General features: G+C 31.0%; 1 protein-coding gene across 8 annotated transcripts in view; it reads right to left on the minus strand.

The window, feature by feature from the left end:
* The window catches only part of LOC132725406 (rho GTPase-activating protein 21-like), a 68,534-nt gene extending 49,007 nt beyond the window's left edge, over positions 1 to 19,527 (minus strand). For 6 of the 8 annotated variants that reach the window (XM_060710525.1, XM_060710523.1, XM_060710521.1 and 3 more), the window contains exon 1: positions 12,747 to 12,888. In XM_060710525.1, coding sequence (XP_060566508.1) covers positions 12,747 to 12,761 — 15 coding nt within the window. In that variant the 5' untranslated portion in view covers positions 12,762 to 12,888. Of the gene's footprint in view, positions 1 to 12,746; positions 12,889 to 15,716; positions 15,774 to 19,408 lie in introns of those variants that run through there. The other 2 variants (XM_060710518.1, XM_060710517.1) reach the window with 2 other exon arrangements.
* Between the last annotated feature and the right edge of the window lie 7,727 nt (positions 19,528 to 27,254).

A 27,254-nucleotide genomic window follows, 5' to 3' on the forward strand; every position in this document is an offset into this window, starting at 1 on the left:
GTACAGTGTGAATGACTGTAGAAAGGATTTCATGATCAATCACAACAAAAGTGACCTTGTATGTCCAGGAATTTGGAACCAGGATCGCACAATTCATAGTGAAATGCTATACCTATTGAGCTTACCGGACCGTGATCGTCTAAACTTTGTGAAGCCAACACAGGGTATATAATTAGGTGACAGACGTAATGCATGAACGAGCAAGCTGGACTGGCTTTGAAATATACTGCTGACTAATAAAGCCACTTACATTCAAAATGAAATATTTGCAACTGATAAAATCTACTTTACATATTTTATAGACATGCAACACCAACAAGTAGGTGGTCTGTAAGACTTGTTTTCACATCATAATCTATTCCCCCATCAACTAGATTATCAAAACAAAACATTCTTTCATAAAATCTTTTGTCAAAACATGTTTGAGGGTTAAGAAAACAATGTCACCTTATCATACATGAACCTGATAAAAGTCCAACAATTGTATATCACTAATCCATTTAACTGACTATATACAAATTCTAACTTAAACTCTCCTCTTTTCTATTAAAATAAGTAATCAGACTTGCTTTTTATCAGCTTAAACTTGAGCACTTTTAACAAGCATGGCATTTGACATTTGCAAGGTTGTCCTTTGTGTATACTTTTGAGCATTTGTCTTTTCTGAAAAATAACCCCACTTTTATTTTAAAGATTATATATAGTGGCAGTCAATTAATTGTTGTAATACTGATTATGAACAAATTTATGTTTTCTAAATCTGGTATCAACTTCATTGCAGTGCAATTCCGTACTTGTGTAATTGCTTATAAATCACATCTCTGTCTTTTCTGAACATGTTGGTCAGGGATTAAGCCCCTTGAGCAAAAGGAACTTTACACTCATTGATCAGTTACAATAACAGACTGGTTCCAGGAATGGTGCTCTTTTTCATTTGCTTCCAAAAACAATCAAACTAAATAACAAAAATAAATTCTGTATAACATGAACAGTAAACTAAAAGAAAGTTAAGATGCTACATTTCTAGTTTACATACTATAGAAAAGACATTGTTTAGAAGAAAGTCTAAATGTCAAAACATCAGGTAAGTCTTTATGGGTCAAATTGTATCAGGTATTTAAAAAAAATGGCCTATTAAGGGTTAAAATGTCCATCAAAGTGAACTTAAGCTATGAAAGGGTCATTCTGAATTTTTTAGAAGAAAACTTTGCCTATACCTCCCTATACATGTAATTTATAATGTTTAGATGTTTAGAGTAAGGCAAATTTGATGTGCAGTCACAGTACTGTGAACAATGCAAAATTGAATCAAGTTTTAATTTAAAGTGCCTAAAATGTCATGTTTTAAATGAATGTCAGGGTTTATACAACTTTAAATCACAAGCAACCTTTAGTCTTTAGTTTTCAAGATAAACAATATTAAATCTTATCTAATTTCAATTTTTATCACAGGAACATTTACTGAAAATTCAAAATCAACATTTGAAGATCTTATTTTATCAAAACAAGGTTTGATTATATCATTTAAAATGCCACGTTTTATGTATTCAATAAAATGCAGGGATTCATGAGTCAGTGAATTTTCGGTCCAATATAAAATAATAGAATGTAATAAAGTGTCTATGGTATGCTAAAATTACCATATTTTCACAACTGTATAATCTTCATGCATTTACATATTGCATAAAACATGGCCAAACATATTCCCATAATTATTTTTTTTATCTTTTTTATTATTCAAAGTCATGTAGATTATTCATTCTTTATGTAAATCACAAGTAAATAGTTAAGCCTAGACTAGCTGGGAATTGAACTGGAAACCTTTCACAGCCTAACAGACAACTATCAAAAGTTTATAGTATAATTCATGCACCTTTTAACCATGCAAATACATGACTGTAGGTATGAGGCACTGACCTTTGAAATCAAATGACAACTATCAATTAAAAGATTCAATGTAGTGCTGGGACTTGTTCAATAAAGCATAAATTCATTATAAACATAATCTTCCTTAACCTGTCAAAAAAGTTCAAAATTTTATTCTTATAAATTAGAATACACATGGATATACATACATGTATTATATAAATTTTCATCCCATATTCCACAATAAATCAAAACACAAATTTAACATTAACATATTACTGTCTTTATCTTAAATAAGTAAACCTCAGTTTAAGTATGTTTATCAATCACAAAATCACTAATGATATTGATCTAATTAATGATAAAAGTAACAGACTTACCTACACAGTGATTTGATTTGCACAGCAAAAAATAGTCACCTTACAATAATAGTAAATCAAAACCCTCAAACAGTCCAAAATAAATTTCTATTTAATCTCCACTAATCTGTCCTCCACATGGTAATTACACAATTATATGCAAATCAAGTGCAATTAACTACAAATAGCTCCTATTTATATCCTCTATTTTCTTTCAACATGAAAACAATATGAAAAGCCACAAAACCTCAAAATGCACTGGCCACAAGTATTCACACACAAAAAATTGAAACTACTTTACTTCTTCTCACACAATATAGCAGTTGTAAACCTTTACAATATCCCACTACTGTACACGAAAATATCCAATTATAAAATTGAACTTAAACTTTTAAACTCCAAAATGTCAAACAGAACTTGACAGTAGGATAGTCATAAACGAAAATTAAACCTTTTCAATTTGCAAAAAAAAAAGACGAAGGCAAAACTATATAGCCACTGTAATGAAATTCCAATATTCACCATTTGCCCTATTTAAAAATGTCATAAGTACAAAGTGTTTGTACAATAAAGAGCTAATCTGTGACGGAAATCTTAACAAAAACGGCCTTTACATGGTTTGAGATCAAAGATAGGGTACGGTACACAGGCATGATAGAGCTAAAGATCTGATAACAAATAGGGAGTATAGCTCCGGTATGAGATGGCTTATTTTATACTCTCTCTGTTAAATAAACACGCCAAACAATTAAATGACTGATGGAATGTAATCCGCTGCCATGTTGGAATGCACAAATCACCCTTTTATATTAATATTTATTTCATGTAGTATATACATACACTAATAGTTAATTCATGTCCAGAACAGATTACCAAGAGGAGTTGGCTATCAGGGTCAAATAAACAAAAAACCTTGTTTCTGGATTCCATTTACAAATTACATCCTAAATTCTGATGATCTTTTTCAATTGAATTGTCCTGTTTTTATTTGGAAACTGTCCACTTAACATTGTACAGTATTTCAATATGGAAATACGAAAATTTCATCAACCGGCTGTTTTAAAAAAATCTGGTCAATTACTGTAAGGATGTGCAGGCTGGTCTGGCTCAAAATTGGTGGTAAACATGTAGGTCTCATCAGGCCCTAGATTTAGTGTTTTGGTCTGAACGTCTTTGCCTTCTATTCATGAAATTAACCCTTTCACTGCCATAGGGACGGCTTAAGCTGTCCCTGATATTTTCGGCGTATTTGCCATAAGGACGGCTTTAGCCGTTTCTATAATAATAATAGTAATAACAAGAGCTGTCTGTAGGACAGCACGCTCGACTATTCTAAGTGCTTGATAGTAAAAGAGCCTTAATATTGTTTAATTTTTTAAGTTCACAAAAGGGCTAATCTTTTTTTATAAATTCATGTTATAGGCCTAAGAGAGAGTCTAATTATACAGTATTGGCTTGACTATTTGGAAGGTAATGTCACAAGGGTGTTTTATTGAGTATAATAATACTAATTACCTATGAATAAATAAATTTGACAGAAAAGGTACAAAGGCTTGTTATTAAGATGTTTTATCAAGTAAATCACTGCTTTATTATTATGAATGCATAAAATTGTCCAGAAAAAGGCATAAACCCTTCAGTACTTATTGAGATAACAACTTACAAGAAAAACTTAACCATGAATTTCTAAGTTGAAAAAGGGGAGAAAAATCAGCCTAAATGCAAGATAGAATTATGGATCTTTGTCAGTGACCTACAATTATGACCCTAAATGCATATGTGAAGTTTTTAATGAATATCTTTAATAGTTATTGAGATATGTAAAACTTGCAAGTAAACATTAACCAAGAGACTAAGTAGAAAAGGGGATATGAATCAGCCTTAATGCAAGATAGAGTTATGGAACTTGGTCAGTGACATACAATTATGACCCTCCAATTATGACCCTAAGTGCATGTGTAAAGTTTTAAGTAAATATCTTTGAAGACCTTTAATCTTTAACCAAAATTTCTAAGTTTCAAAGGGGCGAATAATTCTGCAAATATTGCAGGCAGAGTTATGCAATTTTGCAAACTGATGTACATTGTTACTATAAAAAAGTATTTTAAATTTCAATTGAATATCTCAAGCAATAATTGAGATATTTGACTTTACAAAAAACTTTAACCAAAATTTCTAAGTTAAAAAGGGGCATAATTCTGTCAATATTGTAGGCAGAGTTATCCAACTTGTCAATCTGATGCACCTTGTTACTATAAATAAGTATTGTAAGTTTCAATTGAATATCTCAAGCATTGATTGAGATATTTGACTTTACAAAAAACTTTAACCAAAATTTCTAAGTTAAAAAGGGGCATAATTCTGTCAATATTGTAGGCAGAGTTATCCAACTTGTCAATCTGATGGGCCTTGTTACTATAAATAAGTATTGTAAGTTTCAATTGAATATCTCAAGTAATAATTGAGATATTTGACTTTACAAAAAACTTTAACCAACGCAGACGCCGACGCGGACGCTGACGCCGACGCCGGGGCGACTACAATAGCTCTCATATTCTTCGAATAGTCGAGCTAATAATAAATAAATAATAATAATAATAAAAATAATAATAAATATAAAGAAAATTATACCATCAACAATTATTATTATTATACTAACAGATTTGGAAACATATATAATTATTGTAATACTAATAACAAAAAATACTAATTATATTAATTAATAATATAGTAATTTCTTAGAAAATCCTCTAGCAAATAGGTGAACAATAAAACAATAACCCTCTGGCAGCGAAAGGGTTAATTTCAGTACAATATATCATATATTTTTTTCTAAACAAAAAATATATGTCAGCGAAAGAATTGAGGTCGTCAGCTGGAAACAAATGCATCTTATTTTGGCCGTACTGGAAACTTTTATCTTAAGTCTCTTGACTGTCACAATGTCAAGATTATTGTTTTTTTAACCTTAATAAACAGGTAAAATGTTTACATTAAACTTTATTGTGTCTAATCTTAATGTTTTTGTTAAGGAAATGAAACAATGAAATTGATAATGTTAAAGTACTCTTTTTTTTTAACGGAAACAATGGACGCATGGCATGGGCCAGTGGTTAACTTCTTGAAATAAGAATGATTTCTTGGAAGCATTTATTGCAACAAAGTTACATGAAAATTGCAGACTCGGTTTGATAGAGTCTGTACATGAGGGATAATGAAAAACGTGCAACATCCCTCAAACCACTTGCACAGGTTTGAGCAGTATTCCATCTTCATCATCACAGTCAATGCTACAAAGGACCATAAAAATATAGCAATGAAGTTTATAAACATAAACAAGAATAAAGTTATAACAATAAAATCCAATACTTATATTGATATAGAAGTAATTTATACAGCAGGAAAATTACTGTATCATATGCTGTATATATAAACATATGGAGACAGTATTATAACTACAGAAGTTACCAAAACATTTAACTTGATATCTTCTTCTTTTTGTATTAGTCAAATATTCAACAAGTCAACAAAAATCTAATACCACATCAAATAAATAATGTATGAGATAAATAGCTGTATAATGGTTTACAATTTTATACAAAAAATGATTCTGGCAGACTCTTATATTTCAAAGTCATTATGACCTGTTAAACACGCATATTTAGTTTTAACTATTTTATACATAACAAAGTAAATCATGAGTAATACATCAAAAGCTCAATGACCTGTACTGTTCATTGTACAGAATTCAGGTTTAAATTAAAGGGATTCCACTGAGGTTTTTCACATGACGGAAATAAGTTTTTGAGATAAATGTTAATTTTGATGTAGGTCTAGACCAAAAACTTGTATGGAATATTTCAGATCATTAGCTCACTCCAGTGTGAAAAATGTCAAAAAAATTGAAAAGGACTGCAATGCTTTTCACTCAAATCAGGCTATGAATGATTATCATTTTATTTGTATATTTTCTTTCGTTCTTTTGCATATCTTACGGTTTTAAGTTCCACAGCTGATCTGCGTAAGAAATTCAAAATTTATGTTTTTAAGCTTTTGGACCTCAGTGGCCTTCCTTTAACCTTGAAAACAACACAAATAATGTTGAACTTTAAATTCCAGGGATTGTTGACCCTCCTAGTGCCAGCAGTCATTGTCAGGCCTATGTTGTTGTCAGATCTTATTGTCAATGCAGTCTGACAAGAAGTTGTATTGTTGACAGTTCAATCAGATCTTGTTTACCCTGAATCTAAAAATGGACGGTTCCAAATCCATAGCAGGTTAAGTCCATTATATAGTTTCAGGGAGGAAGGGTATAAGGTTGAGCCATGAGTTCAATGCAAACAATGGAATCCATAAAACTATCTACAGATGACACTCCCTACAAATTTCAAGTACATGATTATAATAATCTACTGCGGCTATTACAGGGTAAATCAACAAACTGACCACGGATATTACATTGACAAGAACCCACGGCTAATAAACCGTCAAATATCAAATAATTATGACCGATATACATCAGGTCAAATTTGATAGCCCATCAATTTAAATATATACAAACTTCAAATATTTTATTACTTTATTTTCAGATAGTTATTTCCTCTTTTTTATATACATTGTATATATAGATTGATCAATGTATTAATAAACTTAACTTTCATTAATTAATACTGAAGTGACAATTAATTACAGGAAATGCATCATAAACATGGTGCATCCTGAAAATTTTTGTGTCTTTAAAATAAGAACATAAGAACTGTTCCAACTTTTCTGATAAATAACACAATGATACAGAAAGAAAGTTTACCAGATTAAGCACAGTCAACTCATATACACTCAAATAGTGACTTCGCAGCTTTACTAATGGAGGAAGACATCAGGTGCCTTTCTGTGCATTATTTCAGGCAAGAAGGACCACCAACATGTCCAGACTACTAATGACCGATTAAAGTGTAAATAAGTGGTGGCATGGCCGAGTGGTTAATGCTCTGGACAAGTAATCTAATGATCGCTAGCCGCATGGGTTCAAACCCTGACAGGGGCAAGTTGTTGTTTCCTTGAGCAAGAAACTTTACACTCATTGCTCAGTACTGGTTGGTTCCAGGAACGGATTCAAAAGTGCGTTTATAAGCTAATAGCTTCCTGCACAATCAAAATAAATAAATTCTGTATAAACCAAAGTGTAAATAGCTAAATATCTGCTCTCTATTTCTACTGCAAATATATCATTTGATTTTTTTTTTAAAAAAGTGTTCTTCCAAAATGCTTTTATATAAGAAATATGTTGGTATATTGCCTTAAAAACCTGACAAAATAAAATCATCTGAATAAAATAACATAAACAATTAGCTATTGTATCATATAAACTACAAGGGCATTTTTTAATGAATAAAATCTGGGTACAAGTAAAGATGATCTGACTAATTAGAAGAATTTAAAATATTTGAAAATATTGAAGGTATTAAGGTAACTAAGGTCATGAGTAATAGCTCTATAAACATTCAATACAAGGCAATGTGAAAATTGGACCGCCCAAAGTGTCTGGGTGATAGACCCGCAATAAGATAAGTGTCAGCCATTTATCACAGCAAGAAATGAAGAAATAATTTCTCTCACCAATATAGGCAGTATGGTGACACTAAAATGTGGACAATGTCAGGCCATCATCGTGACAATCACAGGACTTTGTCATAAACATTATACCAATACATAAAGAGATGTTACGGATACTATGACATTTTTTTTTCAAGTTTGAGAATCTAATGATATTATATTTGTTATATTAATTGGTGAATAATTAAACTTAGTAAACCTAGTGACGTACTCTTACTAAATTACCAAAATGTCAAAGATGCAAAGGATAGCTCAGCTAAATTGCCTAAATGACTAACTCTTCCTGGAAAATCCAACACAACACCAAAAATAGAAAGTTTTTAAAAATAAGAACACTAGCATTTTTAGGCTTAATTGGCCTTTAATGTTTTTGTTTTTTTTATCAAAGTAATGGAGTGAGCCAGCTTACAGTAAAGATTTCCATCAGTCTGCACATATGTTAACAATTTAACAGTTTTTATAGATTAAGCTACTACAATTTAGCAGACAGAAGTATATAGTGTCTGGCCATACTGCACATATTCATTTCAAAAAACAAAAACGAAAAGTCTGACCTGGGCTCTGTACTGGTTGACATTATCACTTTAAAATCTGTAGCAGCTTTTAAATTGTGTGCATTTTGGATGATTCTAGAAGTCCTCAAAAAAGGAAAATCTTGTAAAAACAAATACTTAGAAAAGTAAACAAAAATAGATCAGATAGTAGACAGATGTCATCAAAGCAGAAAATAAGATCTTTCTCTTTGTAAAACAGGAAACAAATAAAGTAATGTATGGCTCTGATGCAGATCAGTTGGAAATCCTTATATTCCCTTTTATACAGGAGTTCCAACTGTAATGAAAGCACTTTTTATAGAGTAAAATTCAAAACTAGCAAAAAAAGTCAAACAAATATAACAACTATCTGATTATATATTTATTATCAACTTTAGCAACAAAAAAATAACTTAAAAATCAGAAAAAAAAAATGACAAGAAACTAGCAACTTCTAACTTAAATAAATCTACTTACATTTATAGTTTGATTTTTTAAGTTGTATAATCTACAAAAGATAAACTCAATATTTGAAATTTCAATGTAAAATTAAACCGCTTTACTACACAATTTTAATTAAAATCTTAATTAAGCCTTTTCCACAATAAGATAAAATTTATCCCTCTCAATAAATAAAAATAAATTTTGATAAAAAAATTAACTCCGTATCTCCAAGAACTGCTTTCCTATCTACATAATAAGAAATAAATCTACCTGTCCCTAAAAAATAATGATAAATTATTTTTTCATCAAATCCATCAAAATTTATTTTTCCATACCTGCCAACAAAAACTTTATCTTTCTTTGCATTATGACATTCAATCAAAATTTCTTTGAAAAATATTCCAGATATAATTTTTCTCAACTAGTATTTCTCACTCTAGTCCGTTCACAACTTACAACATGAAACGCTGTATTACCTAGATATTTTAAACTTAAGCTATATATCTATATATATTTTTGATGAAAATGATGGATATCTTTAGTATCAAATGAATAATGTAAATTCAGGTAATTTGTCAATGTTTTCCTTTTATATTGCTGACAATCACATTAGGTTTTAGATTTCATTACCAGTTTGTCCCTGTAATTATTTTACAATAAGAATGTAAAGCAAAGGAGGCTGACATTGTAATAATTGAAGCAGTATTCAAAACAGAATGTCATAATGTAGAAGGAAAAATTTAAAACCACAAAATCTGATACATTATATACTGATGATGTATTGACATGTAAAAACACCATCAAATTTTTTTTGTGCTTGCTCGCTTGCTTTCTTTAATGATAATTGGCAATTCATTAGCAATTTAGTGTAAATATTGCTTGCTCTGTATACCCTTAAATAACCTGCTCACTTTATTAAATTTAATTGTTAAATTTGTCTTCTGTCATTCTAAGGGATTTCAGAATGAATTTCTGGTTTTTACGCTAATTGGATATACATTTTGCATCATATCTTGGCAGTCAATCTACCTAACTAGCTTTCCTTACCAGTTTTTTTACAAATTTCTCACTTTGGACCAACTACCAAGTCCACATGATTTTCTAAATCAGCAGTGAGAGACCATACAACTCAATGTGTCAGATCAAATGTCATAGAGAAAGTACACCACATCACACGAGGATTGAACCAGTAACTCCTGCATTACATATCCGATGCTCCCCTTATTGAGCTATATAAGCAGGTGGATCAAATATAACAATACATGTATTTGATGAAGTTAATACTAATTAAAGAGCAAGGTTCGACTGGACAAAGACTTATAGATTGGCTATAATGATAGCAGACAAGTAATCAATGCTACTATAGCACTTTTAAACTTAAGTAATCTTTGCCCAGTTGGCAAAAAATGCTTTAAATCATACCCCACCCATTACTTGACAACAGGATTGCAAGGAAAACTGAAGATATTCCGCAAGAAGCACCTGTATCTACAGTAATAAGATTGTTATCAGGACAGGAAACTATATGAGCAGTGAACCCAACTGTTCACAGTTGTAAAATATCTGATAAAACGCTACAACTCTTTGATAATTCCACTGAACTCAGACTTTAAAGAGACTAGATTATACACAAATAGATATATTCACTAACATAATGAATTTTTCCCCATCTTTTAAAAAATTAATTGCATCAAAGATTTCATTAACAATCACACAATTCAATAAATGATCTTTTGAAAAAGTATATGAAAGAATAATGATTAACACTTGATGTGTGGGTAAAACAACATTCACTTTTTTGTGAACATTCTCATTCAAAGATATCTTGATAAATTTAAACAGAATTTTCACAAGACCAGATAAATAATACCAGTGGAGATGGGTAAAATGTGAGGAAAAACTTCTTTAAAGAAGGGAATTTTACAGATAATGGATTTCAAACTACATTTAAAAATTAAAGTCTTTACAATTGTAAAATATTTTTCAATGAAAACATATTTTTCAATGAAAACACATGCAATAATCTAAAAGGGCTTTTGCTGATGTTCAAAAAACAATAAATTGATTAAAATGTAACAATCTTAAAGGTTAATTAACAATGAACTTTTGACAAATCAGTTGAGAACAAAATTAAAGTTGTGTCTTCACACAAGGACATAAAAATCATTTTGATGATATTGCATTTTTTTAGTTTTATGAAACTTCACATTGTTATGGATAATTATATTATGTGCATAATAATTTCAAGTTACAATTATTTAAATCTGGCTCATTGGAAATGGACAAATGGCCCATGAAGCTTAGTTAAATAAAGGAACAATGTATGACCTTTGACTTACAATAAATGAATGGTTACCATAAAGAATGATACAAGAGGTATTTAAGAAACATTAACAAACATTTTCTTATATTCTCAGTGTGCCTGATAAATAATATCAAAAAAGAATTCATGAATGACTGACATAGATATGACCAGACACAACCAACTGATCAAAATACATATTGATATCCAAGTATAACCTACATGTTCACAATTCAAGCTGCATGTCAACCAGGTATGTTTGTGAGACATTTAAGTCTTCTTAATGTACCAGGAATGACAGAATAATTGACAAGAACAGTTTACCCTCAACACACTTTAATAACAAGGGAAATTTAAACTTACATGCATATAAATTAAAGTCATGGTTGAAATAAGTTCAGAATGTTAATCTGGATATTTATAACTTAATAAGAAAGTTGCATACTATATCAATATATTATCATGACAATAAAGAATGTGAAATGTCTGATGGCATGTTACAACACTAAAACTAATGGATAAGAAAGGGGTAATCTGCATAAATCAACCAGCAAGAATTTAAACAAACCATCTGTTTCATGAAATAGGTAATAAAACAACTCTTACATGAACAGATCAAAATTCTTGGCAGGTATAAAGCACCAGTATCTTTACAAAAGATCAATTTATGTGCTTGATTATAAAGGCTTTTTAGTTGAAAATCAATGATATGTCTTTAAGTGTCTACATTCTACAGGTGAAAAGCTGTCTGCCAGCTCACTGAAATCTTGAATGATAAAGAACTGGTATCATTTCTACAGGGCTCCACTGAGTATGCAATGGTTGGTATCTTTTCTATCTTCACACTTATCACTGGCAGCATGTCTAATCTATTATGATTATTTGCTCTCTCACTCTCTACATGCAATATTTATATTAAACTTTCTTTAGACTCTGTAACAGGCCCATGTAAATATATTGCGCAGTTGGTATCAAATAACAAAAAAATAATAAAGGGGCATAACTCCAAAAAATATTGCTTTCAAAGTAATGTCCCTTGTCTTAAAACAGACTTGTCACCTTAGTGCAGTAATGGATTAAGTCCTTTTAAATTTATTAGGATTTAACCAGTTATAGCACAAAGGTGACAAACTGTGCTTTTATGTCTTATATAACTATCAGTCATATCAACTGATGAACAAAATCTTCTATTATTATAGCCATGATTAATTCAGTTACCAATTAAAATGTCACACATCATTTAGCTGCAACCAGGGCATTATCTGTTTTTTGAAATTTCATGTTAATTCAATTTTGGTTTATTGATGTAGTAAGTTTGTTTTAATAAACATTGTTCAATTAAAAAATCAAAAGAGACCAGTTCAAACAATGTTAAGCACACACTAAACCAGACAAGAAACAACAATATTTAAATATTCATATTAAAAATATTCAAAAAACAACAATGAATTTACCAAAACAACAATAAAACTTACAAAAACAGTAACAAAATTTTACACAAAAAAGAAACAACAGCAATAAAATTTACAAAAAAACAACAATAAAATGTACAAAAAAGCATTAATATTTACAGAAACAATATTAAAAGTTACAAAAGCAGCAATTAAATGTATGTGCAACGTTACAAACCTGGTCACTATCCATGTTTATAAACTATCCACCACTTTCAAACACATGTTAAAACATACATACAACCCCCCTAGATCTAATCCACTAAGAAATTAGATACACAACAATGTACAAAGAATGTCTAAAATGTCAAGCTTTTTTATTTTTACTATAAATATTGCACACTAAGTATAGCACACACACAATGCCCCACTTAATAGCCACTTTTTAAACCAGTAAAGACACAGTGCTCATCTTAACAAATGTTATGAAAAAATAAAATGAAAAAAAAAGAGAAATAGTTTCATAATGATATAAACTTCTTTGTCAATACTATAATGACAAAGACATTAATTTATTTATAAATAACAGTAACTTGTTTATTTATAGGGAATTGCATCATTTCTTTTCTTAAAAACAAGATTTTTATGTACAAATTAGTTACATTAACAAAGGAAGATTTTATCATTTTTCACTTTATTCTTTGATATTCAGGGAAATTAAAGAAATATAACAGTAAAACAAAGTTTTTTTACAAGGAACATAAAGAAAATATAATGCAAACAAATATATGAAGTCTAAAAAAAGAATGTGTCAAACAATAAGTGGGTAAATACTCGGTCTTAAAACTTTATGAAAGCATTTGAAAAATAAGTGACATTATTTCCTTTGACCATGCCGTATGGATCATTAAACAAAATAAACACATATGAAGACAGTAATTCTATGACTAATTTAACGGTCTATAACAATCTGGCGATCAATTTCTACATTGTCTGACTTTGTATTCCCTATTTCTGTGTAATGGACTGACCTTTCTTTAATTTTGGAAGAGTCTATTGGTGAGCTTATAGAGTTTTCAAAATAAATATGTTAAAAATTTATTGCAGACATCAAATTGCAAGGTGTGAACTAGCTTGTCTAGGTTATAAATATTGTCTACAATGTAGCACGAAAAGGTTTAAGTAAGTTAAAGTAACATAGTTATCACCTAAATATCTCCATGAGTTTTACTATAATGCCGGAAATTTCATCTGCATGGTGCGTATGTGGGGTACCAGATGAGTTGGGTGCCAAACAACAACGTCATTTTAGCGCACTCTATGAATAAACCATGTTAAAATGACTTCATTTATGTGCTAAGATGATGTCATTTCGCCGTTGTTAATTAAGCTGTAAGTTCATACGCTATTGTAAGAAAATAGTTATGGATGAAATGACATTAATGTCCATGAACATATATCATATTGAAGTAGATATTATTAGTCTATATTTCAATGTGGACAATACCATTATCATATTTTAGGTAAACATTCACTGAATACCTACTAGTGCAGACCAAGATCTACGGCATGGATGTGATCTTGGCCTGCACTGGTGGCACTGGTAAAGAGTTGCAGATAGCAAGTTAATGGTGTTAACTGAGACTTGTTTTTAACTATTCAAAGACATGAGCAGTTTGAAAGACTTATAAATATATATTAATTGTCCTTTAGGAAAGATGAAAAGAATAATAAATAAAACAATAAAATGCTCTACAAATAATTCTTTTCTGGAGGATTGTGTTGTTTTTTGTTTGTTTTGGGGATTTATTTTTTGCTAATGCCTGACACACACACCCATCTAATTTATATGACTTCAGACAAATCTCTTCATGTATAATACTCGGACCAGGAAAAGTTGGAGTCTAAAAATACTGTGTATCATTTTACAGTTTAATGAAAAAATTATGCCATTCTGTAATGATTTTTCCATACCTAATACATGCTTCATGCAAATCAAACTTATGAAATACATTAGGGGAGGTAACTTAGAATATAAAGTGTTATTCACAATATCTCCATGGTTTTATCCCTTTACAAATCAATGCTTAAAATATATAAAACAATATCATTCATAGCACACTGGTAATGCAATTAATGAACTTTTAGAAATAACTTTATTTTCATGTAGCATTTGTTTAAACCTAAAAACTATATTTCTGTAATTTACAAGGACTGAAAGCGCTTTTCGCAATGCATAAATTTCTTTCTTCATTCATTTGACAATACAAGAATTTTCATCTTCTAATAAATCTTCAAAATGTTCATGAAAATAAATATGAATCTGGAAGCACGCTGCTTTAACAATCAATGCACAATAGAAACAGGCATCTAACCATAAAGTGAAATTAATTAGGAAAGAATAACAGTTTCATCCAACAGGCTTCTATATAAAGAACCTTATTGATAAAATGTGGAATTCTTAAACCAAGTTACAGACCAAAATGAAATAATTATGTCATCTATATTATTAAGGCTATCAAACTTAATAAATGCATAAAAATCGTAATCTTAATGGATCTTTTAAAAATGATTGGCAAAATTAATGTGCTTATATTATCATTTTCATGTGTGCTAACCTTTTGTTATTAATCTTATTATTTAACAGTATGTAAATATGTATTTGTTATCACAAATGATATTAACAGTTACTGCTTTCATATTAAAACAGAGATAGGCATCCATGTTTCCATACATAAATACTGACTCCAACTTAGAAGCCATTAGAACAAATCTTTGTGACTAGCAATTTTGATAGTCAAACTAAAACTTGACAAGAGGAAACACTGCAATTCTGAGCTTAAAGCTTCAGAATACACAAAAGAGCCAAAAGACCCTACATTGACCTCAGGTACCCCTCTAGGCTTTATGTCAAGAAAAAGCTGATACACAAATAGAATATCACATGAAAGAATCCAGAGTCCTTGGTAGGACCCAAATTCACAGCAGTAAAGGCAAGTCATTAAAAGTCAGTGGCATAAACTACTGGCTGTAGGAGGCCCCTAAATCCTATTTAAAAATCCATAACAATTAAAATATTACAGAGTAACAAAGAATGTCTATTCTATGATAATTGTGGATAAATAAATGGAAATATTCATGGAGAGTTACAACAAATATTCATCAAACAAGGCTGATTAAGAATTAAAGATAATGGTAAGTTAAGTACCTTATTTTCCATCAGTTATGTCGGTAATGTCAGCCCATTGTTAATACATTGCATAATCTGAAATTGAGGGAAAAAATTATCAATGATTTATTCAATCAATCACAAACATTGAACTAAACATCATGAACAATTTAAGCATTTATCTATGATACTTAGCTATATTTAACATTATATCATTGATTTTCAGGTCAAAATTTCAATGTAGCAAAACTAGTGCTGTGTCTTTGCATAACATCATTCTGTTGTCTTCGCTGTTTTCATGGTGAAAATGCAAAAACACAATGTCAAAGATTTTTATGTCAGTATCAGACTTTGACATCACTTTGTGTTTTTGCATTGTTTTACCCTGTTGAAATATCATTTTCCTTTTGTATAGTAATAGATAGAGCTAACAAAGTGTTAAAACATCTCTCTGCAAAATAAGTGGTTTGCAAAATAAGTAGCTGTTAGAATGCAATTGTTTTGGTCCAGACAACCACATTTTGAAGTTTTGAAAATTTAGTTTTAACAGGATTTTGAAATCTGGCCTAACATTGAACTTATAACAATTTATAACAATTAACCTCTGGTAAGTTCAACCCATTATATATAACTTACATGCCATAGCGTCCCGGACATCCGGGAAACTCCCGAATATAAGGTGTCTGTCCCGGAGATGCTATATGTCCCAGTAAAATAGAAGTCTAAAATAATCTACTTTGCAGCCAAAAAGTTTACAATTTTATATAACCTTATTGTCAAGTTATTATTAACTATTTTGGAACGCTAATAATGAACAATTATCCCCATACAGCACATTGCAATATACAGCAAATGGTGACACTAATCCCTTTTTTGGTAAATCTATGTGCCCCTTCCAACTAACAATTATCGGCAATAATTTTGATCAAATAAAGGATTAATTATTTACCCCCTACAAATTAAAGTTTAAATGAAAGTATAGTTTGATTCATGTAAAGATACTTCTTTCTGTATGAAACATAATTATATTCTATTCTGTTCAGTTTTTATTTTTTACATATGATGCAAGAAAAATGTTATAAAACAGAAAAATTGGTTGCAACTAGTGATGTTCCGATTGTCGCAAGTCGCTGATAATCAGTTACTGTTTTGTAAAGCGACAATAATCGATTGGCAAAAAATTGTTCTGCAACGTCGTCAAAAATGTTTAAAGTATCAAAACGAATGAATTCTGACGGTAATTTTCTTTTAGGAACACCTCGCCGATCACAAAAAAATTATCTCAGAGACAATTTGGAGTTGAATAGGATCAATACGTGATGTAAACAATAGAAATATAATGTGATGTGAATGTTATTATTTGACATCCATTGGAAAATTAAATCTATTTCGTAAAATAATAACTAATTAGGGTTAAAACTGTGTTGAAAAGTGCTAAATGAAGTTCATGTTACTGAATATAATCAAGTGTCTTGGGAAAAAATGCTTCTTCCCTATTTATTTTTAACGCGACTTTAATCGGAAAGTTATCGATTATGTCCCATCCGATTGAACCGATGATCGATTGGGACAAATTTCATCCGATTTCCATCACTAGTTGCAACCAATATCAGGAGATTATCAATGTTCAGGTTTCCCTAGACAGGTAAGTATTTTAGTAGGGGTATGCAATGTCCATATTGTAATATTTTATGAATAGGTTAGAGTGCATATTGGGTGTTCTTCGTAAATAAGAAAGCTAAAAAGGAGCGGAGCTTGCGAAGCGACTGTAGCTTTTTTATTTACGAAGAACATCAAATATGCACTCTAACCGGCTTAGTGCTCCACCCATTTTTTTCCGCCCAACTCACTGCGTGACGTCACACTTAATGTGTATAACCATATTCGGAAAAGGTAGCGGTACACATTTTCGGGTCACGTGTTTTGCATAGCTTATTCCCGCATTCTGTCTAGGTAAATCAGACAATATCACGGTGCCTATCCATATCGGTATATTATGTATGATTTATTGAGACATAAACTCTTAATTGAAGGCCTCACCCAGAACATAACAAGTGGCAAAGATTTATTTTTTTCAAGTCACAGGTTAACAGGAAATCTCTTCAAGGTGGGGTTACAATTGTCAATTCACTGACTTATAAACAGATATATATATATAAAGATACAGTACTTAATAGCAAGCTCGACGAGCTGGCCCAAAGGGCCTGCTCGCAAAGCGAGCTTTACGGTAACGCGAGTACCTGCTAAGTGATGGTTTTGAAAACTTTCGTCCAAAGTACCGAATTGGACACATCGCAATCTTTCGAATTTAAAGATAACGATAAAAACTGAGGAATTCTGACCGAAAACGGATGTGTAGACTGGTCACCCGCGCACGTCTATGTGACCATAATTGGACAGGGAACCAGAATAACGGAAGCTGTGTATAAAAAATGAATTCGAAGGCGCCATTTTGTTTGAAATCTGATAAATAAAAACAATTTTTTGTCGAATTTTGTTGTGAAAACTATCTAGAATGAAAGAAAATGGTCTAACAAAGAAAATGAATCCGAACACCAATATCTTTTATTCAGTCGTTAACGCTGTACAGACGTTTAAACTATTGTTTACGTGACGTCACAATGTAGCGCCAAACAGCACGTGCAAAACAAACAAATCAAGTACGCTATTTTAATGTCGCAAACGTTTTAAGTTTATATTTATTTCACTTTGAATAATCATTATTTCGCTTGAAAAATTACAGAGTGAAATAAAATAAACAAATTTTTATCAACGTTTTCAAAACTCGTTATTCATTTCACGACATGGGCGGGGCCATAATTAACACAGTACGTGTGACGTCACACGCACTAGATACTGCATTTGAAATAAAAATGAACGATTATTTCATACTATTTCACGTAAAAAGTACATCGAGCTCGCTTTGAGGCTTTGCCTTTTTCATATTTACATGCAGGAAATTTTCAATAGCATTTACAAAATATTCTAGGAAAGTCAGTTAGTTGTTCAATGCAGTTAAAATCGTGATAATAGCCTGGAACCCCGTTGTATCGATCTATTTACCCATAAATCACCACTGCATTTAAAAAATTCAAATCTCCGTGAATATTAAGTTTGTATCTTTTATTTTGATCCTTTTGCCATAATATTTACATGGCAAACATCACTAATATATAGTTTTTAGCTTTGGAATATACGGTTATTTACAGACATGTCAAACAGGTTGAAGAATTAGGTCACGCCATTATATCGATGCATTGTGAGAATCGCTCAGTTAGCCAAAGTTGGGGAAGCCTGAGCCATCTTTATGTTACATTTTTCAGTCAATTAGAAACATACATGTCTGTTTTAAAATTTCAGCATCAATTTTGGGACTTAAGAACACATTATTTATAAGTCTATTTATTATCTACAACGTCTTACGGTACTGGAAACATGTTTTTGATCATTTTACTGCACAAAAATAAATGCGAAAGATTTTCGTGACACTGTTGTAAATGTTAACAATCAGTAGGTGACGTATTTTGCAAAAAATCTTAAGATTTGTAAATAGATCGATACAATGAATAGCACGATACAATGAGGTTCCACTATACTTAAAGTTATTAACAAATTTCAATTTTTGAGACCAAACTTAAGGATTTATCAACAACTGTTGGGGACATAATAAAGATTTCATATGTATCTGTACGCAATTAACAATGATAAAGAGATATTCATTGTGTAATCACCTTTTTCTTCATACAAGACACAATCATTCATCCAAGGGTAAAGTTCTTTTTTTTTTCAAATTTTTTGTTTACACCCCGATATTGCAAATTAAGTTTAATAATGAAATGTATAACAGTTTTCGATTGGTTGTTATGAAATGGATAAACCAATCAAATTCGACGTTATGGAATACACAGTTTGTTATGAACCTAAAGATATAAAATAAAATGACTATTTTTAAATAAAGCCAAACACGACATTAATTCCAACGAAGATTTTTTCTACGGAGTCCTACTTGTTGTAGGTCAAATCCACTTATGATGTCTCAGTTTTGTTCTTTTCAAGCGAATGGGATAGTGTCCAGATCTGTTGCTTGTGTTTGCTCCGATAAAATGTTTTGCGTTTAGTACTTGCCATCCAATCAAAACTAGTAATGGTAAAGCGAAGTCATTGTGCGTTTCATGTCGCGCTCTAAAGTGCATGCTTAAAAATTTCATGAAGAATACTGGCAGGTTTAAGAATGTGTTTATTTCGTAGGACCTCACTCTCCATGGCATGAAACCTAAAGCTGTTGTGCAGAATGCTTCAAACGTCTCCAATGTGTTTCCAAGAAAAGGAATCATTCTCTGCACTTATGACAGTCCACCCAGGAATGTCAAGGAGAAGAGAGTAATTTTCATACCCAGACGTCCTCCTTAACATCAATGTTGAGAACAACCTGATAGCTTCAAGGTTAAAGTCTCTGGAATGGGGGGACGAGGAGAATGAGTCTATAGACTCTGCCGGTGGAGAGGTTACATTGTTGCAATGACACTAGCACTGATTGTTCTTGTTCCAACATTGTTCTTCTTGTTTTCATTGCTTTAAAGATAGTTATTCTTCTTAATCACTGAATAATGCCAAGTTATGTAATGCTCAAGTTCTAATTCTTGTTTGACTACTGAGCTTAGTTTTTCAACCAATGAATGTATCAAAGTGTTTTATATATGACCTGGAACATATAGTACATCCCAGATATGACCATGTTTATTGTTTTCTTTTTGATGATAATAAAATTAAAAAGTTGATTTAATAAATGTTTGTGGATTACGCACAAAATTGAGAAACCCTGACTTCATCAGTTTTATTGAAAAAGTATGACATTTTATGTGTCGCAGAAACAAAACTTGATCAATTCAAAGACATAGATAACATCTTATTGTTATCTATGTCTCTGATCAATTTGATGAAATCGATGTTAATGACTATATATACTCTTTAAAGGGTGTAAACAGATCTGGTGCTAAGCGCAAATCTGGGAGTGTTGGCGTGTTGTAAAAAATCTTAATGGACTCTAATTGCTTTCTTGATTTGGGTTGTAAAAACTTTCTTTGGTTTAAGTTCAAAATGATAATGTTTTTTTAATTCTGTGAATTCCCCCTGATCGGTCACGTTATAGTATGCTTGAAAATTTTTTATACTTTAGAAAATTCTATTGTAGAAATTTCATCTGATATTATAACGTATCTATTTGTATTGCTGATTATTTTTATGCCAGAAGTGGTGTTTTGTTTGATTTTACTGATTTTGACGTAATGATATTACTGATGCACTGATAAGCAAACCAATAATTATGGTAAAAGTTGATGTTTGTAGGAGTACATGCTTATTTATTGTTAATGGTCGGTGTGGAGAAGATGCTTACATTGGTACAAACATATGCATATCTGGCAATGTAATTGATTATGTTTTATTATCGGGTGAAAATTTTCCAAGAGTAAAGCACTGATATTCTGGATTATGATCCTCTGTATTAAGATGTATATCGCCCTATTGAATTTTGTATTGACTCATCTAATTCTATTTCATGTTTGTCAAATGTTATTGATGAAGATAAAAAAAGTTGATCAATGTGTTAAACGTATTAAGTAATATGTATTTAAAGGTATTTTTAGACTCTTTCTGCTCCGTTATGCTGATGATACTATCATTTTAGCAGTAAATGTAAGTGAGCTTCGTGTCTGCATTAATTTTCTTTTGATAAACTTAGAATTAGTACATGATTTTTCTTATCTAGATAATCAATATAAGGTAAATGGTAAAGTTGCTAAAACTAGAAAACGTTCAATTGATCAAGCGAAGAAAGCTATGCTTTCTCTGATCAAAAAAGCTAGAAAAAGGTTACTATATGTAGATCTTCAGATCCCCTTGTTTTATACAATGATGATTCCTATTCCTTGTTATGACTCTGAAGTTTGGGGAATAGAAAATTCAAAGTGTGTTGATCAGTTTCAGCTTAAATTTTACAAAATTATATTTAACCTCAAGCAAAGTATTCCCAATTGTATGTTATATTGTGATCCTGGAGTTACTCCGATATCTTTGCAAATAAAAAGTAGAATTATTTACTACTGGTGTTAGTTTTTGAATGGCAGAGATTATATGGTTTGTAATATGTTTTATAGAACTGCATTCTCTATACATTGTATACGTTAGATATAGAACTGAATTACCGTTGCTGTATTTTGTTAAAGATACTAAGAACTTTGTTTATCAAATTATTGGTTAAGTCAATCTGTACTTAGTCTGCTTAATTTCAAAAGTCTTGTTTAGTCCAAACTTCGAGATCAGTTCACAACAGTTCATCCAAAGTTGGAACAGTGATGTCCAATCTCTATGCAAATGTTTAACCTACCGTTATATAAATCAACTGCCGTTTATACAAATCCGAGTTTGTATTCGAAGAATATTTTAACATAATTCATTGGATAAGATGTTTGAATTATAAAATGCTAATTGAGAAAGTTACGATTCGTAGATTCCTAAATATAGAGAGAAACTTACGTATAAGTACTTTATGTCAGTCACACCAATTGGGTGACGAATTTCACTATCTCTTTTATTGTTCACTTTTTGTTAAAAGTAGACGTAAATTTATTAAACCGTATTATAATAGGTATCCTAAAACTTTGAAATTTGAAGATCTTATGAATAGTAAAAATAAATTACATTTTAAAAAACATTGTTTTGTTTTGTAAAGAAATAATTAAAACATGCAAATAATAAGAATAATATTGTATTATTAGTCTCCTAGAAAATTTTGTTAATGAAGCATAATTTTCGGTTATCATTAAGAATCTAGTCATATCTTTAGTTTATTTTATTTTACGGGTATAATATAATTGTCACTCATTCTCCGGTTTTTGTGCACCCGCTATAGGGGGGAGCAATTAGAATTACCTTTGTCCGTCTATCTATCGGTTCGTCCGTTACTTCTTTGTGTCGCAAAAAGTATTTGACATAGAGTCATGAAACTTTATAGGAATATTGGTCAGCATGTGTAGTTGTGCACTTTGGTGTTTGTGTGTGAATTTATTCAACATTTGTAAAGTTATTGCACTTGATTTAGTAAAAAAATGCAATTTTCAACTTGTGTCGCACGTTCTTTAAAAAAGTATTTGACCTAGGATCATGAAACTTTTCAGGATTTTGGTCAGCATGTGTATTGGTGCACCTGGGATTTCAGTTGTAGATTTATTCAGTATTTGTTGAGTTATTGCCCTTGACTTTACAAAAATTTGTATTCTTTAACTTGTTTCGTTTACATCTCAAAAAGTGTTTGACCTAGAGTCATGAAACTTAACATAAATGTTGGTTGGCATATATAGTTGTGCACCTGGGTTTGATTGCAGTTTTATTCAGTATTTGTAGAGTTGTTGCCCTTGACTTAAAATCATTCAAAATGTTGTATTATGTGTACCTTGAGTGTTTTAGTTTAAATCAATTAACTTTACAGGAATGATGATCAACATCACTGTGAAGCTGTGCACCTGGAGTTTTGCATGTTGATTTCTTTTAGTTTTGTTAGAGTTATTGCCCTTGACTTAGTATAAATTATAGACTTGCTCATGCATATCTAAAAAAGTATTTGAAATATAGTCCAGAAAGTATACAAGAATGTTGGTCAGCATGTGCAGTTATGCACCTTGGAGTTTGCTTGTTGATTTATTCAGTATTAGTAGAGTTTTTGTCTTTGACTTAGTAAAAGATTTTCAGTTTTCAACTAGTGTCACATGTAGCCCAAAAACATTTGACCTACAGTAAGTAGATTGACGAACTAATTTGTATTTTATGTCATTATATGTTCTTATGAACCATGACAGTATTGGATAAATCTTGAAATAAATCTTGAAATATTGAAAGTGTTTTTTTTTAACAAAATCACATTTTTCCAAATATTTTTTTTACTTTGTGTAGTTTCTTTTACGACAGAAGTTTGCGTCAGGCTTGTGCAGTACATTTACAAATGTACCTACAAAGCGACACATTTATGGAATATATTTCCAGCTGACAAATAACTGCAGAGTAAATTGTCAACATTAAAAGTAAACTAAAGAATTATTTAATAAAAACTTAAAGCTTATTTAAAGCACTATAAACTTTAACTTTTATTATTATTATTATTATCATCATTATTATTATTATTATCTTTTTCTTCTTCTTCTCGTTCACCGATTATTATTATTTTTATGTTGTTGTTTTTTTGTATGTCACAGCTTGTTTACATGTATTTACTTATTTTTTACTAGTACTGTTCAGACCTGATTACAAATACCTGTTTATAAAAACCATAATGAATAAGATGTCATAAAGCATATGCTATAACAGTGAGTATGTACATAACTTTCTAATAATTTTTGTCGGATAAAGATATTTCATTTCGTTGATGATAAGAACAAAAGTGGTGGATACTATCTGCTTATCTGAAGTGCCAGTAATAATAATAATAATAATAATAATAATAATATTATTATTATTTCATGCTTTCCAGTGTTTTATTGTAATATATCAGATGATTGTATTCTGATAAACCACTAGTGAAATTTATAAAATATAATTTTCACTGTAGCCGTACTATATCTGAATGCGGATGAAAAGAAAATCATAACTTAATGGAATAACAGGCAGAAATAAATGCCGTCATACGTAAATTTTGCTTCTTTAGGAAAAGAAAGTCGATGTCCCCATACCACACCGTATTACCGGCGGCAGTGATGGCAGATCACTGCAGTGATGGCAGATATCTGAAAATTACCGATCGGTACAGGTAGGTTATAAATTTGGTTGGTTAAATTATATTACACAAATACGGCCCATATCATTGCTATAAAACTATTGTCCATTGAATGGAGATACTGTAAGGTAATTTTGGACTCGTTTTTTTCCTGTTTTAAGACTATTTTGAGCAGGTTAAAAGTGAAAGCCTTGGAAAAAATCCGTGAAAATGTCTGTTTTCTGTTCAAAATATCTCAAGTTTTAAGTAAATGGCAGGATTTGCTGTTATCAATATAGACGTTCATCCATTTGGGTCACGCAAGCCAAATATCTACCCCGTGAGTCTTTTCTTGAAAGTTTTACAGACGCTCAATCTTGTCCGGTCGAAGAAAAAATGCTGCCGTTGTAGGCAGATACATATTATAAATGCTGCCGTCGATGGCAGAAATACCACGAAAGTGGCTAACATTCTGACAGAAAATCAAGTTCAATCTTTTATCAATTCCTCTTTTCTTTGCGTCCTTTTAGTCAGAATTGAGACGTTAAACTATCATTTCTAATATTTTCTCAAGATAGAAAAGTTATTAATGCGGTGTGTGCATCGAAAAAAGCTTTTTAGCAACATGCAGTTACAATACAAAAAGTGATGATTTAGTACGACAAAATTTCACTATAAATAGAGAAATGAACATGAAAAACTTCATTTTTCTATATTCATGCATGTGTGCTTGATCTGTTCATATGAATTGAAAGGTCAAAAAAGAGAAAAAGAATATAACAAATAAAAAAATTCTAGTTTTTTCCTATAAATACAGGATTTATTTTCATCTTGTGATATGAATCATCGAAAGGTTCATCTTTATAAGTTGTCATGGTTACAACTAAAATGAATGAAAAAATATATAGTTAAATGGGAGCACGTGGTGTTGGAACTGTTGTTAATAGTTTAGCGTAGTAAATGTAATTCAAAGGCAAACTACAACGCTATTACAAACATGAAAATTTAAAGAAATGAATCTATGTTGTCGTGTTTTTCAAGAACTTGATAATATAGGAAAATATTTGAACTGTCAATAATATTATATTTCCATTTTACATTAACATACATTGTTTTATGATACACTGATGCCAGTTGCGAGGTTAATAGTCTCCCCTTTATTACATCAATTTAATAATTTATAATCTGCGCCGATTAAGTAAATTTCAGCCTTTATTTGTCATAAAGCGATGAACATTATTACCTCGAGAAAATAATGTCATATGCTAGCAAATGAATATCCACTTACAGAAGTTACTTCCTGTAATATGCAATTGGCGTTATGTCTTAAAAAGGGAGTGCGCTGCTAAACTTAAGATACATATAGTATTGTATGCATGTAACTGACAGACATAACAGATCAAGCACACATGCATGAATATAGAAAAATGAAGTTTTTCATGTTCATTTCTCTATTTATAGTGAAATTTTGTGGTACTAAATCATAACTTTTTGTATTGTAACTGCATGTTGCTAATAAGCTTTTTTTCGATGCACATACCGCATTAATGAAAAAAAATCAAAAAATCTACAAAACAGCAATTTTTCTTCAAAATTATATGTGAGGCCATGTTTTAACACGGAAAAACGCGTTTTTGGGTAATTTCGTTTTTTTCCATCATTTTCTGTTAACCCATTACCAGACATATACGCCTTTCTACGCCTTTTTCACCCCCTCCTTTTTTGCTTTCTCAAATGGTGAAAAAAATGCCTTATTTAGGCCCCCAAACACTTGTTTTTGTTTGATAAATGTTGTTTAAAAAATTGACCACTTTTTCGGCGCGGCCCCCACCCCTATCCAAAAGATACATCAGGGGGTTGCCAGAAGGGGGATGTGCCCCCTTCTGTTTGGGGGGTTTGAAGGGGGGGGGCTGAGTCCCCCTCATCGCCAAGAAAACTTTGGACTTGTGGGAGGCTAAAAATAGCCCCAGGTCGATCATAAGGTAACGTGTAACCAATGCTGAAAAGCATTTGACTCTTTCTTAATTCATTGAGAAGTGGCAGCACTTTGAAATCAATTTTGATGGAAAAATTCAACGCAAAATAGTGATTTTTGGCAATTTTGAGTTGTCCCCTAGTTGCTATGGTAACAGGAAATTTCAGACTGAACATGTTGTTACAAAGGCAAAGTCAACATTTGTGCCAAGTTTGATTAGTATTGAAGCAGTTTGTATAGTTTTATAGCAACTTGAAACTTGTAACGGGAGACCTTTCAATGAAAACAGCCATTTTTCACAAGATGCTCATGGGGTAATGGTTAATAACTTTTCTATCTTGAGAAAAATATTAGAAATGATAGTTTAACGTCTCAATTCTGACTAAAAGGACGCAAAGAAAAGAGGAATTGATAAAAGATTGAACTTGATTTTCTGTCAGAATGTTAGCCACTTTCATGGTAATTCTGCCATCGACGGCAGCATTTATAATATGTATCTGCCTACAACGGCAGCATTTTTTCTTCGACCGGACAAGATTGAGCGTCTGTAAAACTTTCAAGAAAAGACTCACGGGGTAGATATTTGGCTTGCGTGACCCCAATGGATGAAAGTCTATATTGATAACAGCAAATCCTGCCATTTACTTAAAACTTGAGATATTTTGAACAGAAAACAGACATGTCACGGATTTTTCTAAGGCTTTCACGTTTAACCTGCTCAAAATAGTCTGAAAACAGGAAAAAACGAGTCCAAAATTACCTTACAGTATCTCCATTCAATGGACAATAGTTTTATAGCAATGACATGGGCCGTATTTGTGTAATATAATTAAACCAACCAAATTTATAACCTACCTGT

The sequence above is a fragment of the Ruditapes philippinarum genome, unplaced genomic scaffold (assembly GCF_026571515.1).
Source record: "Ruditapes philippinarum isolate M1 unplaced genomic scaffold, ASM2657151v2 ctg289_1_1_1_1, whole genome shotgun sequence".
Lineage (NCBI taxonomy): Eukaryota > Metazoa > Mollusca > Bivalvia > Venerida > Veneridae > Ruditapes > Ruditapes philippinarum.